The sequence below is a fragment of the Apodemus sylvaticus genome, chromosome 2 (genome assembly GCF_947179515.1).
Source record: "Apodemus sylvaticus chromosome 2, mApoSyl1.1, whole genome shotgun sequence".
Lineage (NCBI taxonomy): Eukaryota > Metazoa > Chordata > Mammalia > Rodentia > Muridae > Apodemus > Apodemus sylvaticus.
The window spans coordinates 142,863,657-142,883,022 of record NC_067473.1 but is presented as its reverse complement, the minus strand read 5'-3'; the positions used below and the strand labels follow the sequence as shown (position 1 = coordinate 142,883,022).

The 19,366-nt window shown below is 37.0% G+C and overlaps 1 protein-coding gene across 1 annotated transcript in view; it reads right to left on the bottom strand.

The window, feature by feature from the left end:
- The window catches only part of Grm7 (glutamate metabotropic receptor 7), an 897,218-nt gene that overhangs the window by 277,279 nt on the left and 600,573 nt on the right, over positions 1-19,366 (bottom strand). The window contains exon 5 of the mRNA XM_052174477.1: positions 7,732-7,872. Coding sequence (XP_052030437.1) covers positions 7,732-7,872 — 141 coding nt within the window. The remainder of the gene's footprint in view (positions 1-7,731; positions 7,873-19,366) is intronic.

The window sequence follows — 19,366 nt, the reverse complement described above, 5'->3', positions numbered from 1 at the left end:
ACAGACTTTTTAGAATTTAATGAAAATGAAGGCACAACATGCCCAAATCTTTGGGACACAATGGAAGCAGTGCTAAGAGGAAAACTCATAGCCCTGAGTGCCTCCAAAAAGAAAATGGAGAGTGCATAGACTAACAGCTTAACGACACACCTGAAAGCCCTGGAACAAAAAGAAGCCAATTCACCCAGGAGGAGTAGAAGACAGGAAATCATCAAACTCAGGGCTGAAATCAGTCAAGTGGAAACAAAGAGAACCATACAAAGAATCAACGAATCCAGGAGCTGTTTTTTTGAGAAAATCAACAAGATAGATAAACTCTTAGCCAGACTGTACAAAGGGCAGAGAGAAAGTTTCCAAATTAACAAACTTAGAAAAGAGGGATATAACAATCCAAACTGAGGAAATTCAAAAAATCATCAGATCCTACTACAAAAGTCTATACTCAACACAACTAGAGAATCTGGAGGAAATAGACAATTTCCTAGACAGATACCAAATACCAAAATTAAATCAGATCACCAAATACATCATCTAAACAGTCCCATAACCCCTAAAGAAATAGAAGGGGTCATAGAAAGCCTTCCAACCAAAAAAAGCACAGGACCAGATGGCTTCAGTGCAGAATTCTATCAGACCTTCAAAGAAGACCTAACACCAATCCTCTTCAAATTATTCCACAAAATAGAAACAGAAGGAACACTACCCAATTCCTTCTATGAAGCCACAATTATGCTGATACCAAAACAACACAAAGATCCAACAAAGAAAGAGAACTTCAGACCAATTTCCCTTATGAACATGGATGCAAAAATACTCAATAAAATTCTTGCCAACCGAATCCAAGAACACATAAAAATGATCATCCACCATGATCAAGTAGGCTTTATTCCAGGGATGTAGGGTTGGTTCAATATACAGAAATCCATCAATGCAATCCCCTACATAAACAAACTCAAAGAAAAAAAAAACTACATGGTCATTTCATTGGATGCTGAAAAAGCATTTGACAAAATTCAGCATCCTTTCATCCTTAAAGTCTTGGAAAGAACAGGAATTCAAGGCCCATACCTAAACATAGTAAAAGCAATATACAGCAGACCGGTAGCCAGCATCAAACTAAATGGAGAGAAACTTGAAGCAATCTCACTAAAATTAGGGAATAGACAGGGCTGCCCCCTTCCTCCTTATCTTTTCAATATTGTACTTGAGGTACTAGCTTGGGCCATTAGATAACATAAGGAGGTCAAAGGGATACAAATTGGAAAGGAAGAAGTCAAACTATCATTATTTGCAGATGATATGATAGTCTACCTAAGTGACAAAAAAAACTGCACTAGAGAACTCCTACAGCTGATAAACAACTTCAGCAAAGTGGTTGGTTATAAAATCAACTCAAGAAAATCAGTAGCCTTCCTATACTCAAAGGATAAGCAGGATGAGAAAGAAATTAGGGAAATGACACCCTTCACAATAGCCACAAACAGTATAAAGTACCTTGAGGTGACTCTTACCAAACATGTTAAAGATCTGTATGACAAGAACTTCAAGACTCTGAAGAAGGAAATGGAAGAAGACCTCAAAAAATGAAAAACCTCCTATGCTCATGGAGCAGCAGGATTAATATAGTTAAAATGGTCATTTTGCCAAAAGCAATATACAAATTCAACACAATACCCATCAAAATCCCAACTCATTTCTTCATAGAGTTAGAAAGAGCAATTCTCAAATTCATCTGGAATAACAAAAATCCCAGGATAGCGAAAACTATTCTCAACAACAAAAGAAATTCTGGAGGAATCAGTATTCCTGACCTCAAGCAATACTACAGAGCAATAGTGTTAAAAACTGCATGGTATTGGTACAGTGACAGACAGGCAAATCAGTGTAACAGGATTTAAGATACAGAAATGAACCCACATACCTATGGCCACTTTATCCTCGACAAAGGGGCTGAAAACATCCAATGGAAAAAAGATAGCCTTTTCAACAAATGGTGCTAGTTCAACTGGAGGTCAGCATGCAGAAGAATGTGAATTGATCCATCCTTGTTTCCTTGTACTAAGCTCAACTCCAAATGGATCAAGGACCTCCACATAAAGCCAGACACTCTGAAGCTAATAGAAAAGAAACTGGGGAAGACTCTTGAGGACATCGGTACAGGGGGAAATTTCCTGAACAAAACACCAATAGCGCATGCTCTAAGATCAAGAATTGACAAATGGGACCTTATAAAATTACAAAGTTTCTGTAAAGCAAAGGACACCACTCACTAATAAGTGGATATTAACCTAGAAAACTGGAATACCCAAAACATAATCCACACATCAAATGAGGTACAAGAAGAAAGGAGGAGTGGCCCCTGGTTCTGGAAAGACTCAGTGAAACAGTATTCGGCAAAACCAGAACGGGAAAGTAGGAAGGGGTCGGTGGGAGGACAGGGGAAGAGAGGTGGGCTTACGGGACTTTCGGGGAGTGGGGGGGCTAGAAAAGGGGAAATCATTTGAAATGTAAATAAATTATATCGAATAAAAAAAATTAAAAAAAAAGTACAAATCGGCAACCAACAAATTGGGGAAAGTTCTTCACCAACCCTATATCAGATAGAGGAGTAATATCCAATATATACAAAGAACTTAAGAAGTTAGATCCCAGAACACCAAATAACCCTATTAAAAAATAGGGTACAGAGCTAAACAAAGAATTCTCACCTGAAGAACTTCGGATGGCAGAGAAACATCTTAAAAAATGTTCAACTTCATTAGTCATCAGGGAAATGCAAATCAAAACAACTCTGAGATTTCACCTTACACCAGGCCCAATGGCTAAGATTAAAATCTCTGGAGACAGCAGGGGTTGGTGAGAATATGGAGAAAGAGGAACACTCCTCCACTGCTGGTGGGGATGCAAAGTGGTTACCCTGGAAATCAGTCTGGTGGTTCCTCAGAAAACTGGGCATGTTACTTTCAAAATATCCTGCTATACCACTCCTGGCCTTATACCCAGAGGATTCCCCACCATGTAATAAGGATATATGCTCCACTATGTTCATAGCAGCCCTATTTATAATAGCCAGAAGCTGGAAAGAATCCAGGTATCCCTCAACAGAAGAATGAATGCAAAAAAATGTGGTATATATACACAGTGTAGTACTATTCAGCTATTAGAAACAATGGATTCATGAAATTCTTAGGCAAATGGATGGAGCTGCTGAACATCATACTAAGTGAGATAAACCAGTCTCAAAAGATCAATCATGGTACGCACTCACTAATAAGTGGATATTAGCCTAAAAAATTGGAATACCGAAAACATAATCCACACATCAAATGAGGTACAAGAAGAACGGAGGAGTGGCCCCTGGTTCTGGAAAGACTCAATGTAGCAGTATAAGGCAAAACCAGAACAGGGAAGTGAGAAGGGGTGGGTGGGAAAACAGGGGGAGGGAAGGGGGCTTATATGACTTTGGGGAGTGGGGGACCAAAAAAGGGGAAATCGTTTGAAATGTAAATAAAAATATATCAAATAAAATAAAATAAAAATACATCAAAAAAAGAAAAAGTAAGTGTAGACATTTTGTGATAATAATTGAAGATTTTCATCTATCCTGAGTGTGAAAAAACTGAAGACTACATAGGATAATTGATAATATTGAAGATTTGGTGGGAATAAACTCAGATAAAATAATAAGCATATAAATACATTTAGGAGACAATTAAAAATGATGTGGAAACATTTTCTGATAAAACTGACAAAAAAAAAGAATTTCTATAACCCAGAATCAAACAATATTCTACAAAAGCAAATATTATTTTCATTTCTCCAAAAATTATTTTTTCCTTTTAGAATCTTATTACTCATATAGGATCTATAAGCTTTAATTACAACATTACAAAATCAATCTGCTCTCTTCAAATGCTATGGATTTCACCGTTCATTACCAACGTTTGTGATAAGACAGATTCCATTTTGTTTTGCTGAGAGCTAATATAGGTTCACAACTTCTTATGGTTTAAGAGACCACATAGTACATGAGAAAAAATAGTATCCTCAGCATTTTCACCTTCATAATTTTTAGAAGACTCAATTTTTCTTCATCTTCAATTACAGGAAGGAACGAAGGACACTGTTTTTGCAGTCCTCATTCCAAAACACACACCATCTCAGTGCTGTCAGTAAGTTAACAATATCAAATTGATAATTTCATGTTTTCTGACACATTCATTCTATTTACTCTTTCAAAAATGAGGTCACAAAGGAGCTTTGCTTCACATCTTCCTTATGCTAATGGCCACCAATTCTTCCTTCTTCTGTCCATGTCCTTGATTCAACTCAATTACTGTAGCTTTAAGGACATGCCACTCATCTAATGCCATCATTATGCTTTGCCTCTAAACTGTCAATCAGCATTATTTTCCACTTCCAAGATGGAGGAGTGTCTAAATGACAGGATATGTTAAAGAGTGTTTTCAAAATACTACCAAAGCAACATAAGAGAGTCCAGCTAGGCTCGGAAAAGGAAAGAGAATGGAAGAAAAAACTGCTCATGCTATCCTCCATCTCTCATCTATTAAGATCTAAAGGTGTAAAGACTAACAGCAATAGTAATTGCATTTGCTACCGCTTAAGAGACCAGGTCTTACTAACTGGAATACTTTCAAGAAAGATATGTTGATTAACTTTGCTTGTAACTAACACGTAGATGGTGGGATTAACTAAGAGATATGCTTCTCGGTGTGTCTGAGAAGGTGATTTCTAGAAAATCACTAATGAGGAAGATCCACCATTAATATTTGGCATCTTTTAAGGAGTTGTCCAGATAGATAGAAAGAGGTTAAAGAAAAAAAAATCAGTGCTTTCTGCCTTTGTTTCTTTCTGCAAGAAAACATCTATGTTGCTGCTGCTGCTGCTGCTGCTGCTGCTGCTGCTGCTGCTACTACTACTGGTGCTGCTGCTGCTGCTGCTGCTAATGATGATGATGATGGTGGTGATGATGGTGATGGTGATGGTGATGATGGTTATTGCTACTACTGCTGCAGCTGCCATCACTGTGGGAAATCAGATTCCAGTGTGTTTGAACTTCTACATACTCTGAAGATCAGCATTTCTACAAGACCTTTTCAGGCCTTGTACATCCTTACATTGGGACTTCTGAGGAACCTTGCTATGATGGCTGAGCAGACATCAGGTCTGAGTCCCTGCAGTGTGCAGATGGCCACTGTTAGACTGCCTACTGAGTAATCGATTCTAGAAACCACGATTTTCTAAATATTACATAATTGTACCTTTCCCTAGTGAAATCATTGACTGATGAAAAAGGATACACAAAGAGACAACAAGGACAGCTTTGGATCACCAGTAATGTAGTAACTGAGACCATGGAATGAGTATGACAGAAAGACACAAAACACATTTCCATTTCTAATGGTAGTTTGGCCATACATGATTATTATAAACTTAAATTCTCTGTGCTAATCACTAAGATATGGGTGTCCAAAGAACATATTGGACTAGTGTATGCATGAAGACAAGTGTTGGCCTTAGATTGAAACAAGCCTAAGTTCCATCTGACAATCCTTTCCAACTCCAGCCATTCTTATTGAACATCAGATGTCAGAAACAGTCTGGAAACTGTCATCCATCATCTGCATACTGTCGTACACTTCAGTGTTCCCTGTCTTACAGACAAATTATCCAGATGTCAAACTAATTTTTTCAGTTTCCACTTGAAAGCTTTGTGTCACCTAGGTCTAGTCAACATTGAATCAATTTTCTTCCTTTTCTCTCCAACAATAGAAAGACTGTGTTTCTGAGAACATTGTGCTGTTATATATTGAGCTCTGGACAGAGCATGTGGTTACTCTGACATTCTAGTTAAACCATAATGCTTCCAATATATGTGTTCTATTGATTTTACAACAGTGTTCTTATTTCTTTCTCTCTGTCATATAACTTCTCTTTAACAGAAATCTCTTTGAGATAACATAGGCTCTTAAGTATTCTCTAATTCTTCATGAAATCTCAAGTACTATGTACCATATATCTTTACCTAATTAACAGTTACTTAATGAAGAGATTAATTGACAACATTCAGGTGATTAAAATTTAAGAAATATATTGTAAAGAAAAACTAAATAAGATAAAGAAAATAAACTAGTATCTAAGGTGTTAACATTGTGAGTGTGTGAGTGTGTGTGTGTGTGTGTGTGTGTGTGTGTGTAAAGTCCAGAGGACAACCTTGGGTTTCATTCTTTCTTAGAACCTGCCCATATTACATATTAAGACAGAGCCTCATGCCCACCTGGACTCAACAATTTGGTTGGGATGGCTAGTCCATGAACCTTGGGAATTGGGCTGTCTTTCCCTCTCCAGTGCTGGAAAATCCTTGCTTGTTACCATAACTTTTCATTTTCTTTAGTATGAATTCTGGGAATTGAACACTGGTCCTCATGCATGCATGGTAAGGACTTTGCTGCCTTAGCTTTCCCCCTGCCCTTGCCCTTAGTATGATTTATCATATTGAGTTCTCTCTAGGGTGTTGAGATGCCTTAATGACAGTCACAAATAGTGAAGGCTACTAGAGGGCAGAATTAAACTATTTAGTCTTCCATGATTATTCAATAATCACATATCAAATATAAGATTAATTGCAAATAAAGATCAAATTTGATCAAATATAAGGTAGTATTTCCACTTCTTTTGGCAGTTACAGACTTACCTCAATCATTATCCCTAGATTCCCCATACTTTCCTCAAAGATGAATGTACATCATTCCCCATTTTGTTGTTGTTGTTGATTATCTCCTTGGAGTCACACTAATCCTCTTCTACAGATCTTTATCATGGTTATCTTTATCAGTGACTCTTCACCCATTTTCTCTTTCATCAGTTGGCAATTGTCTAATCCTATTTCCAGGTGTTGATTCAAATATTATTCTCCCAAGGAAGTCTTTGGCGAATGCTCGTGCCTTTGACACAATTGAAATTCCTCTTGTATATGCCCCTATCACCCTCAGCTCTCACTTTCTACTTTAGCTGACAAATTCAATGACCTACTTCCTAATACCATGCTATATTCTAAGCCCCATGAAAGCAGAGACCCTGACTGTCTGATTCACCCTGAGACCACCAGTGCCTAGGATAGTTCTTAGCAGAAAGGAGATTACTTAATAAATATTTGAAATTAAATGAACTAATGTCTGCTTACCCCTTTATTTACCAAGAATATACTTTCATTGTGAGGAGGTTTACAAGAGACTTTTGTAAGCAGAGAACCATTTTAAGCATATTATAAATAGAAAATGACTCCTTACTTATATAATATGAAAATAATTAAGAATATTCATTATTGTAAACGTTCACTTCTGTTAACAGTAACCATTGGTTCCAGTATGGAATTTTCTTAGGGGATTTTGTTTATGTGAAAATGACTTCATTCTTCTGGATAGAAAATGAACCAACATTTATCAACAGGAGTGTTTGAAGCAATGAGATATCAAGAATCAGTAGAAATTCCAATTATAATGAGATGGGCATGCTGAAAAGAATAAATTCTTATCTTCACTTCCTTTGACCTGCAAGAGTTAAGCTCCCATTCTTTTTTCTGAACAATCTAGTAAAATTCAATTTATTTTTACAATTTTTCTTCAGCCAGGCTTACTTCTGTCAGTCATGCAAATGTCTCAATGATGTCCATGTAAAGTCGCAGGAGGAGGACAACGGGAATGAAATTACCTGTGCATTTGCGATCTGTGTCTTCTTTTTTGGACCCACTAATTGTCAACTTGCAGTTGAAGTTTTCTTCCCAGTATTCGGCAAACCATACATTTCTCCTGTTGTTTTCAAGTGTCCGGGATGTGAAATAAGCATCAAATCCTAAACAGAGTTAAATGAGAAGGTCAGAAACCATGGAGACCACTACTGTCATATGGATTAGGGGAAAAAAAGTAACATAGGTTGAAGGGTAGAAGATTTATTGTACACACACACACACACACACACAAATGCACACATTATAAACATACACATATATATACACATACACATGTTTTATATATGTAAACACATTTGTATATATGAACACATATATGCACATGTATTTGCTAAACTAGGAAGACCTCCAATTCAATAAGCAAGGAGATGTATGAACACTATTTTCACTGAAGACCCAAAGAATGATATAAGCAAAAAAAAATGTTTTGCATTTATAGTGAGCTAAACTAGGGATAAATGTCTTCAGTTGTGATGATTAGTATTATTAACCTGAGAGTGTTGACTCATGTAGGCAGCAAATCTCTGGGCATTGCAATGGGAATTGTCTTATTAGATTAGTTGAGGTCAGAGGACCCACCTTGACTGTGGGCAGGACCATTCCTTAGACTGAGGTTCTAGGTAAGAGAAACCCAATAAAGCAAGCCGAATGCTAGCATTCATTGATCTCTGCCTCTGTGGCTATACTGTGACCAGATGCCTCTCTAAATCCTTCCTTAAATCCATAATGGGCTGTTCTCAACTGTGCGCTCCCATGAACATTTTCTTCTTTAACTTACTTTGGTCAAGTATTTCATTGTAGCATCAAGCGAATTTATCAATATACTTATTTTTTTCATTTTTCCATAGTAACAGGTGTTTCAATTCTCACTTGGTAAAAAATAAAGCATAAGCTTAGAAAATTATAACATGCCAAAAGTCAACCATTATGGTCTAGTCTTCATACTTGGCTATTTCAGCTACTGGTTAGTGAAGAACATTTCAAGGCCTTTTCTTTTGTTTTTGTCCCATCATAGAATTGTTTCTTAGTCAAAATGGAAATAAATTGATTTTAAAGAGGCCACAGATAAATAAGCATGTCACTTTGATGTTACTCTTAGAGCATTTATATTAAAAAAGACATTAGAGCCCAAGTGCCATACAATTCTCTGGCTGCTCCTACTGTACTGGCTACTTCAAATATTGCAATGGAGCTATGAGGTCTCAGAAGAATCAAAGTGCAAACAAACAAACACCAGAAAAGATCAGACTCAGACTCAGGATATCACAAGGACTAGGCTTGAATACCAGTTCCTTTAATGTCACTACATCACAGAAACCCAGGGAAGTCCACCCTTAGCAGTACTGATCCTCCTTTTGTCTAATTGTAGAAATGAAGATGGCGCCATCCGCCTTTGTCGGTCTGCGCAGTGCCATTAGTGGTAGCAGAAAGAATCCAGAAACTTAGAGTGTTTAAAGCTGAGAATCATAGGCAAAAATGGACCTACTACCACATACTTAACATATTCAGATTTTCCATATGCCATAAAAGATGTGTCAGTGGTTACAATGACAAAAACAGAAAGCATTTTAGATAAATTTTCTCTTTAAGTGTCATAGTAATTCTAGGCAGCAGGTACAATTCAGAACCATACCTTTAAGTCAGAAATGAAGATCCAGAAAAATTTGATAGCAGGATGCCCAGTTTCAAACATAGATAACTGTTACATATGCTATAAAGTAGGCTTATATTTTGGTAATTGTCATAATCATTTGGTCAGCTGACCAGGAAAATGGAGTCAAGATTAAATGAGGGAGGGAGAGGAAAGCTGGGTTTTTATTTTCTTTCTCTATTTTAGGTGATTTTCATACTCACAAAAGTTCTAGAAAAGTCCTATGGAGTTTGCTCTGAATCACAAAGCATTATTAATTTCTCTCTTTTCCTAGAAGATGCACCAATATGAAACAATTTGTACTACGAGGAAAACTGGTAGTTCAACGATGAGAAGAGAAATCATTATGTGCTCTGGTTATAGAATGAGGAACTAAATCAACCTGGTATATGTTTCTGAGGTCACACAACTTAAGAGGCAGAGGCAGAGATAAAATGCTATCATCCATGTAGGCCGTCCTTGCTGCCTTGCTTTTGCTTGTGCAAGTCAGACCCAGCAACTTATTTCTACCTTTATCAGCATTATCATTTATCAGAAAAAGATAAATGAATTTTTGTTAGCTCCCTATACTCACTTCCAGTCAGAGAGAAGAAAACTAACCACTTATAAGGACTTCATGGCTTCAAAGAATCCTGTTACAGCCAGATGTTTAGAGTGCCTGACACTACTCTTAGAAGCCTGTTCAGTAAGGTCTACTTTGTAGCTCCTTTCTGGCAGATAATGTGCTTCTGACATAGATGAAGGGCAAGGCTGTCTGTCTGCTTAACTGTTCAAGTCCCTACCCAGAGTCTATCATTATAATTTCAGCAGCTTGAAGATTCTACCTATGCACCATTAGAAACAGGTCTCATGATAAAAGAGGTTTAGTGACCCAGGTGGGGGCAGAGAGGTAGGGATAATATCACATATTAGAATAACTAATAACCATTCTTTGCCAACCTATCTCTTTCTCTCTTGTGTGTTTGTAGAATGAGACTTTTCCACATCTCTATTAAATTTCAAAAGAAACATTATCTGAACATATATCTCAGTACAATTATGACCATTACCAGAGTGTTGAAATATAACCCAAGGCACCAAGTCTCACAGTTTTGATTCAAAGGAAACAGAATCAAAGATTTATTAAAGAAAAACTATTATTCTTTTATATGGAGCAGATGGAATTCTTGGTGTGAACTTGCCCCTTTGGTTGAACTGATAAATTTAATTTCCTAAATTCCTTTCTGGGCTAGTCTAAAGCAGTGTCCCACTGGCATATGAGAAGCGCAAGTGCCATCATTTGGGAAGTTAACTCTAAACAAGAGGGAGAAAGAGTAGGATTTCAACAGGCATTACAAACTGTTCTTGCCAGGTTCTCTCCTCTTTGACATGAGGTGATGGCCTCCTGTACCTCCTGAGATTATGGAGTGTACTCAAAAGAGGCATGATTCTTCCTGGGACTCATGATTAGCAAGGTCCTTCTAGCTGCAATGGGAAGGAACATCTCCCTAAAAGGTTCTACAAGAAGTGCTATCAGGATGTCATTAGCAGGCCACAGGGCAGAAGGAGGCTTTACCTGCCATCTGAAATTTCTGAAATCTGCAGCAGCCAAGACTGCATGGTTCTCAACTCCACGGAGTGTGTTGCAGGTCAGAGGAATATCCTCGTCAGCCCCAGTGGCAAGCAGCATCAGCGCTTATGACTTTACAGCTCAAGGACAAGAGCTCTCTACAATGCTACCCACGCTGCTTCCCGCTCAAACAACCCATGCTAGTGGTTAAAGAATGTGTTCTTCTTCATCACAGTACACAAGATCTGGGGAACAGTGCGTGAAATCTCCAATAAACAAATGAAAGGAAAATACAAAAGAGGAGTGGGATTGTGGCTCAGTAGTAAGGTGAGACTGACCCACAGCACAGGAAAATATGAATTGGGAGGAAAGCAAAGAAAGTGATGTGACAGAAAGAGTGTTTGCAGAAATATACTACTGCTTGAATTAAAAGGAAAAAGACACACATAATAGAGAATAGGTACATGGCTATTGTGACACCAGACTTGCTGCTAATATCTCAATGGGCAGGAAATGACTATATAATAATTATTATTTTTAAAGATTTGATTGTTTTATTTTATGTGTATGGTGCTTGGCCTACATGTATAGTTGTGCAATGCATGCATGAGACCAAAAAGGGATGTAAAATTTTGGGAGCTGAATTACAGACATTGTAAGCTTCCACATGAGTTTGCCAGTGACACTAAGATCCTCTGGAAAATCAGAAAACTAATCTGGCATCTTATAAGACAGATATAGAGCATTCTACCATTAAAAGTTACATTTCTCTTCTTTCAATGCACTTACGTTGAGTTCTGAGCTCCATCTAAGCTTCACTGGAATGAAAAAGACCTAGTTGAATATCTTCAATAACATATTTGATTAAACCAATGAAAAAATAAGGAACTTAGGAAAGCAGCAAGGTATAACCAAGAAAAGTAATCTATATTTATATACTCAAATAACAACTCATTACAAGACAGAATATAAACCCAGAGTTGAAATATGCAAGCAAACAAACTCAAAGTATTGCATCTAAATTCTCATGGTATCTTTTCATTTAATCTGGCCAATATCAGTATTTGGTGAGGGTTCAGATCTTCTCTGTGACAAATCCCTCCAAGATATATTACATGAGTAACAATGTTAACAATTTCTCTGGCCAGGCGTCGCGGTGCATGCCTGTAATCCCAGCACTTGGGAGGCAGAGGCAGGCAGATTTCTGAGTTCAAGGCCAGCCTGGTCTACAGAGTGAGTACCAGGACAGCCAGGGCTACACAGAGAAACCCTCTCTCGAAAAAACAAAAACAAAAACAATTTCTCTAGCTAGAACAAAAAGTGGTCTCATAGCTAGAGAAGTTGCTTTATGGTTTATATGGAAAAATATCTAAGAGCCATGATGTTCTGAGAAAAAAGAGGAAGTATGATTACTTGGGGGTGGAAGAGGAGCGATAATCATGTCAAAAATCCCATGATAAGGCAATTCTAAATTCCCTAGGAGAAAAGAAGAGAGGATCTGGAACAGAAGAAACAGAACCACCAAAGCACGTTGAAAGAATAACAGGTAGGCATAGGAGGTAAACTGTCCTTAAAAATAAATGTAGTACTTCACATCTGTAAGAAAACAGAATACTTCTTACAATCATCTAACAGTCATCAACTGGTTGGAGGTTAGTGATGTCACCTCATACTATCTCAGGAATTAAATATTATCTAACCTACCATTTTATTGGCAAACCTAAGATAGATAATTATGAATGAAAGTTTATGATTTGGTTGGATGATACAGTTCCACTCAGAAGAGGGAATAAAATAATCTCAGGAAGTAGAGGCGAGAGGGATCTGGAAGGGAGGGGGAGAATGGGGTCCAATTCAGATACTGAAGGAGATGAGGGAGAAGTATAGAGGGTCAAGAATTTGAAAAGAGGTGTGTAGTAGTGGGGAGGAGGAACTAGGCGTAGGCACTAGAAAATGCCAGATGTCAGGGACCCAAGAGGTTCCCAGGACCCAAAAGGGAGGACATTAGCTGAAATACCCAATAAAGGGGAGATAGTACCTGTAGAGACCATATCCAGTAGATAGACATTGTCCCCAGTTGAGGGATGGGACCACCCTTCCACCTCAGAAATATTAATCCAAAATTCCTCCTGTCAAAAGGAAGTTCAGGGACAAAGAGTGGGGCAAAGACTGGAGGAAAGGCCATCTAGAGACTGCCCCACCTAGAGATGATCCTATCTGCAGACACCAAACCCAGACACTATTGCTGATTCCATGAGGAGTTTGCTGACAGAGAAGCCTGGTATAGCTGTACTTTGAGTGGCTCTGCCAGAGTCTGACCAATACAGATGCAAATGGAGGGGTTAGGGGAAGGACTGAAGGAGCTGAAGGTCTTTGCAACCCCATAGGAAGAACAGCAATATCAACCAACCAGACCACCAAAACCCCCAGGAACTAAACCACCATCCAAAGGGTACATTTGGGAGGGGGCACCCATGGTTCCAGCTGTATATGCAGCAGAGGTTTGCCTTATCGGGCATCACTGGGAGAGGAGAACCTTGGTCCTGTGGAGGCTCAATGACCCAGGGTAGGGTCTAAGGCACTGAGACAGGAGAGGGTGTGTTTTTGGGTGGGGGAGTGGCAGGAGGAAGGGGGAGTGGATAGGGAGTTTGTGGAGGTAAAACTCTGAGGGGGGCAACATTTCAAATGTCAACAAATAAAATAACCAATAAAATGAAAAGAAAATAAAGAAGAGGACTGCTAGTCACACAGTTGTAAAACTGTGTGGGAATAGGGGTCTATTTCATCTATGACTCCAGTGCTTTGAGTTTTACTGTCATGTCTTTCTTCTTTCTTCCACCAATGTCTGCATATTCCTGTCTTGACTTTCAGGCCTAGAGGCCATCGTCTTTACCCGACTCATACGCTGCCTTTCTCATTTGCATTTCTGCAAAATGTTACTAACGCAAATTAAATTAAGCAAATACTAATCATTTTGGCTGACCCCATGGAATAAAGCTAGACAGAGATGCACCTCAAAATTCTATGACCATGGCTATTAATGAGATTGATGGCAAACTGCCATTATTTTTGAGCAAATAAGTAAGTTATTGTGATGGAAATTACTCTACAATGAAACAAAGAATCCTACAGGAAATGTTTATGAATGAGGCAGAGAAAGTGAGATGTGCAACATTATTCTAGAAAATACCTTCACTCCTTGCCTCTAGTGAGGTGATCACTATTCTCATTTCATTTAGCAAAATAGTAAAATTTTAATAATACATGCATGATGAAATTACTGTTTGGCTTACTTCTACTAGTAGAATGACCTCTGATTCATTGTCATAAATGATAGATTTCGTTTCTTTACTCTTTGTTTATGTGTTTGTTGATTCTTTACATGAGGCAAACACACAGGAGAGACAGGGAAGGATGGCTATGTATGGGTATATCTTTTACATCATTACCGGTATATTCTATGTTCAGGCTTTTTTAAGTATTAAAACATTGTAGGTTATTCTCTAAGACAATGTCATTTTGAATTCTATGCAAATATTTCACAGGTATAATCTATTAATAATTCATGACTGTATATGAAGTGAGCATACCGAATATATTCATGCCACTGCCTTCCATTAGCATAGCAGACATGAATAATTAATCCTGAAAATCAGTGTTTATACTGAGGTCTCTAGCTCCTTTGCAGTTTAAGTCTTTAGGAAGCTAAACTTAATATAAAAACCAATGAGCCATTCTTAGTAAGAATTTATGCTTCCAATAAACTGGTGTTACAAACTTACTATTTACAAATGTTATAGTCAAATATGAAATTTAAATTAATAATAATACACTTAAGGTAATTTACCATGCCCAAAGCATCATTTTAAATGTTTTTCTTGGGTGTATTTTGGTATAATGACATTTATTTTCTAAATTCATGAACTTTAGTCTACTAACAACTCTTAAAAATCATAAGGTGAAGTATATGGGTTTTTTTTGTATAGTATAGTCTGTTTACATTCTACATGATATAAATATGATTCTTGGTTATTACTATCTTTCAGAGACCTATGAACATAGTGCATGCTGCAAAAAAAATTGTTTTAGTGGCTTTGGATTGTTCTTATTTATATTACAAAGACATTATATGTCCTACAGGACTCAAAGAAGCTCAGGATAATTTATGATTGTGACTGTTGGGCAAAGGAGAATTTTGGGGGGAATAGGATGGAGATTTCTACTGGTACATCTGCAACTCAAGGCTACACTTGCTTATGCAAATTTGTAAGAGTGGATGTCATGTCTCAACATTTTTGACAACAACCTGATTGACCTAAGAGGACTAAAGTAAAACCCTTTTCATAGAAAGTAATGAACAGTCAGTCTTAACTATCCCCAGAATTTGGGGCTGCAGAGACAGTTCAGTGGTTGAGAGCACATATTGCTCTTGATGCTAAAATCTCAACACATGCAATGGGTGGTACAGAACTGCCTCAAAGCCCCAACTCCATAGATATCTTAAGATTCTTTCTTCAATGGATTCCTGCCCTTGTGTACACAAACCTATACAGAGACTCCTATCACACATGCATAATTAAAATAATAATAATAAAGAATGAGGTATCTGCCACTACTTCTATTTTTCTATGTTTGGAATTTGAACCTCTCATTTTAACTGCTATTACATTCCCAATATTCAGAAAGAAGAAAAAATCTGACAGTAAGTTTCCAGACTGGAAATTTTCACAGTAAATGAGTTAGATGATATTTATTATCAATGGCAACTACCAGGAGTCTCACAGGGTATCTCTGAAATAAGATCTGCCTTCTAATAAGAATGGTATTTAGATATGTAGAGGAATGTTTATTAAGACCCAATATGCCAAAGACTCTGTATACCTTTATTAAGACAACCTTTCAACAACCTACAAACCATAACTTGTCTAGAGTCCTTCTTTTGAGGGCTTGAGCCCATGATCTACATGCAGAACATCTGTCTAAAACAGTGGTTCATGTGCCTGGACATATTCTAAAGCAATATGTGGCCTGTGTAGAAAACTATTCAGCTATGCTTTGACTATAAGACACATCAACTAAATTGGAGGTACCAGCCTTTCACTTCCCAGATGCTACAGGTATGTAGGTGGACTTGATACATAGACCTCTAGAAGATTACACAATGTAAGATACTCAAGCATATTTTATACATAGTCCTAGGAGATCTAAACAAAGTCTACCAAAAATGCAGAAGACAAAGTCTTCTAATCTTAACATATGATCCTTTATACACATATATGTTTATAAATCAGGATTAAAATTATCAATTAATAGACATGGATAAAGAATGTTTGCCATGATTAAATGCATTTTGATGTAGTGTTTTAACATTTTAAAAAATGTTATTCATGATATGAAAGTTGGCCAAAATTTTAATCAGTAATACTTTGTATTTGGAAAAAAATACATGTTTGTTCAAGCCAGATGTCATCTTAATGACCAAGCATTGACTTTTTTGTGACAGATTGTGTGAATACTTAAATGATTTTTATGCAAAATCTTTGAATACACTTTTTAATAATCATATCAAATTATCATGACTAATTTATCTGTGTAAAATTCTCTAGCAAAAATAAACTAACAGGATAATAAATTTTAAATAGAAAATTATTGATCATTTGAGCATGTAGGATTTGCTTATTCTTCCAAGAGAAAGAAAAAACAACATATCAAAAGCCAGAGAATAATTCTACATGGTGGAAGCTACACATTTTATTTTTAATAACCGTACAAGACTCACGTTGCCTGGTTACCATCTTCATTTTGTACTCTGCTCTAAAAATGTCTCAGCAGCTAGAAGTTTTTGCTAAGCTGAATATCTAAACTTATATAATCAAACATCTATAACAACCCAAGGGGAGTTATCCAAAATTATATTTCATTTTCTTTCTGATCAAAGATGCTTTCACTGCCTAAAAGTTGAGGGAGGAAATCAGAACAATTTGAAAGAAGGACATGTCACAAGAACATATAAAAAGAAATAAGGAACTTTATGGAAAAAGAAAACATAGTAATGCTAGTCACAAATACATGATCATTTATTGAAATAATTTTTGGTATAAGTATATAAGCTATTATCTTTGCTTTTATTGGCCCATTATAACTAGATGTAAGACTTTATTGCTGAAGACTAAACACTGGTTTCAGAATATAAAAAATTCATTCGTGAACTAACCAGGAACCCCTCTCCCTGATAGATAACATTGTTAATGCTGGAGAAAAAAGACACTAAGAGTCTTACCCATTACTGGATCCTGCATGATACAATATTGACTCACAAGACAGGTGTGCTCACTGGTGAAATACCTGTTAGAGTGTTTACGGGAATAACAAACTTTTCTATTTTATTTGAAATTGCCTGTTCCCTGGAAGAGAATTCCAACCTGATATTGTGTGTTCAAAGCCTATGGCTAAGAAAGTGATACACAGCTTTCCTGCAAAATAGAGCCAGAGAACATCATACTAAGTGAGGTAACCCAGACTCAAAAGGTGAATCATGGTATGCACTCACTAATAAGTGGTTATTAACCTAGAAAACTGCAATACCCAAAACATAATCCACACATCAAATGAGATACAAGAAGAAAGCAGGAGTGGTCCCTGGTTCTGGAAAGACTCAGTGAAACAGTATTTGGCAAAACCAGAACGGGGAACTGGGAAGGGGTGGGAGGGAGGACAGGGGAAGAGAAGGGGGCTTACAGGACTTTCGGGGAGTGGGGGGGGGGCTAGAAAAGGGGAAATCATTTGAAATGTAAATAAATTATATCGAATAAAAAAAATAACAATAAAAAAAATAGTTCTCTAGTTAAACCAATTAAAATTTCCATCAGAGAAGCAAAAGGGATTCCCAGGCTTTTTTTACCTGGTGGAGGAGCACCTAACAGTTGATAGTTGTTGGAAGGTGGAGAGTTAATTTCCTTTGGGGGTGTGACTACCATTAGATTGATCATACCTTATGGATGATATAACATTTATTGCCATATGAGATTAACTGACTAATTGGATTTTTTTAAAAGAAAGGACATGAAATTAGAAGGGAGAGTCTTCTAGCTGAAATGGGGATGAGATATATCATCAAAACACATCATATAAATGTATGAAATTTTCAAAGGTTAAACACATTTTAAAATAAAGGAAAAACAGGTTTCTGGACATGCAGGAATGATACTTTAATTATCATTCTTTAAAGTATCAAACTTCATACCCAGCTAGGAACATTCTCAGGTTTGACAAGAATTCAGCACCTTTCTCTAGTTTTAAAATCTTGATGCAGTGGCAGGTCCTAAAGCTCTCTAGTTTGAATGTTATTATTTCTCAGCATATGTTTGTCCTGTTGACAAAGATACATATATATTTTTGAAACATAAATTCACTCAGCAAGTGAATATCCTTGTAAATAAAAATATCTTCACTTAAAAGATCCTAGTTTCGGGAAGAAAATTTTTATCATTTCATTTTCTTCAATATGAGTTATTCACATATTTTTGAGAAGTGGATATTGCTAGGGGTTTTGTAAAAGGTGAATTCTTCTGAACTCATGGCTTTGCCACTTTTATCTGAATTATATTTCATTGTCATTTTTCTCCTTTGTTGTGTAATTTTGAATATATGCAGTCGAATGACTGCTGTTGAGGTGGACACCTGATCCTAACCAAATCCCATTGCCTGGTAAGTTGAATTTAGAAATAAAAAGTTCAGGTCAACCAACATTCTGTGATTTTTACAGTGGTATTCTAAACTTAAGTCCAAATCGCAATCTCACGGCCTTGAAATAAGACATTTGCTTCAGGTGAGAGGAATTGATCAAATAGATAACAAAGAACAAAAGAGATGGATGGTGCAAAGAATCTTACATTTTGGGAATTTAGGGAATTTCCAAGACCCTGACGGGTTCCTTACTCTTGGATCTAGAAGATATCCCTTTCTTCTTAGAATAAATCCACCATTCCAATTTGTCTTAGAACATTCACTCTATGTTTGTATTTAAATCTACAGAGCTGCAACAAACACTTGCCTGGCTCAGTTTAACACTGACAGAGGCTCAGCTACAGATCTTGTTCTCAAGGAGACTGCCAGGAAGCAAGACAAAGGCAATTTTTGTGGCTAGGAGAGAAGTTCCTAAGTTCTATAGAAGCACTGGTACATGTATTCATAGGAAGAAACAAACGTTTCTTAATTTCATCATAGTAGATCAATTCCTGTTGGAAAGCAATGACCTTCAAATGTATAAGATATGGTGTGGATATAGGAAAAATTCCACTCAGTATTTTGTATTGAGAGTGATCAAACTCAGTGTATAGCCCCTTGGTTCAGAGAAAGATATCTTAGCTTTTCTTTCAACAGAAAGAAGTTGATAGGA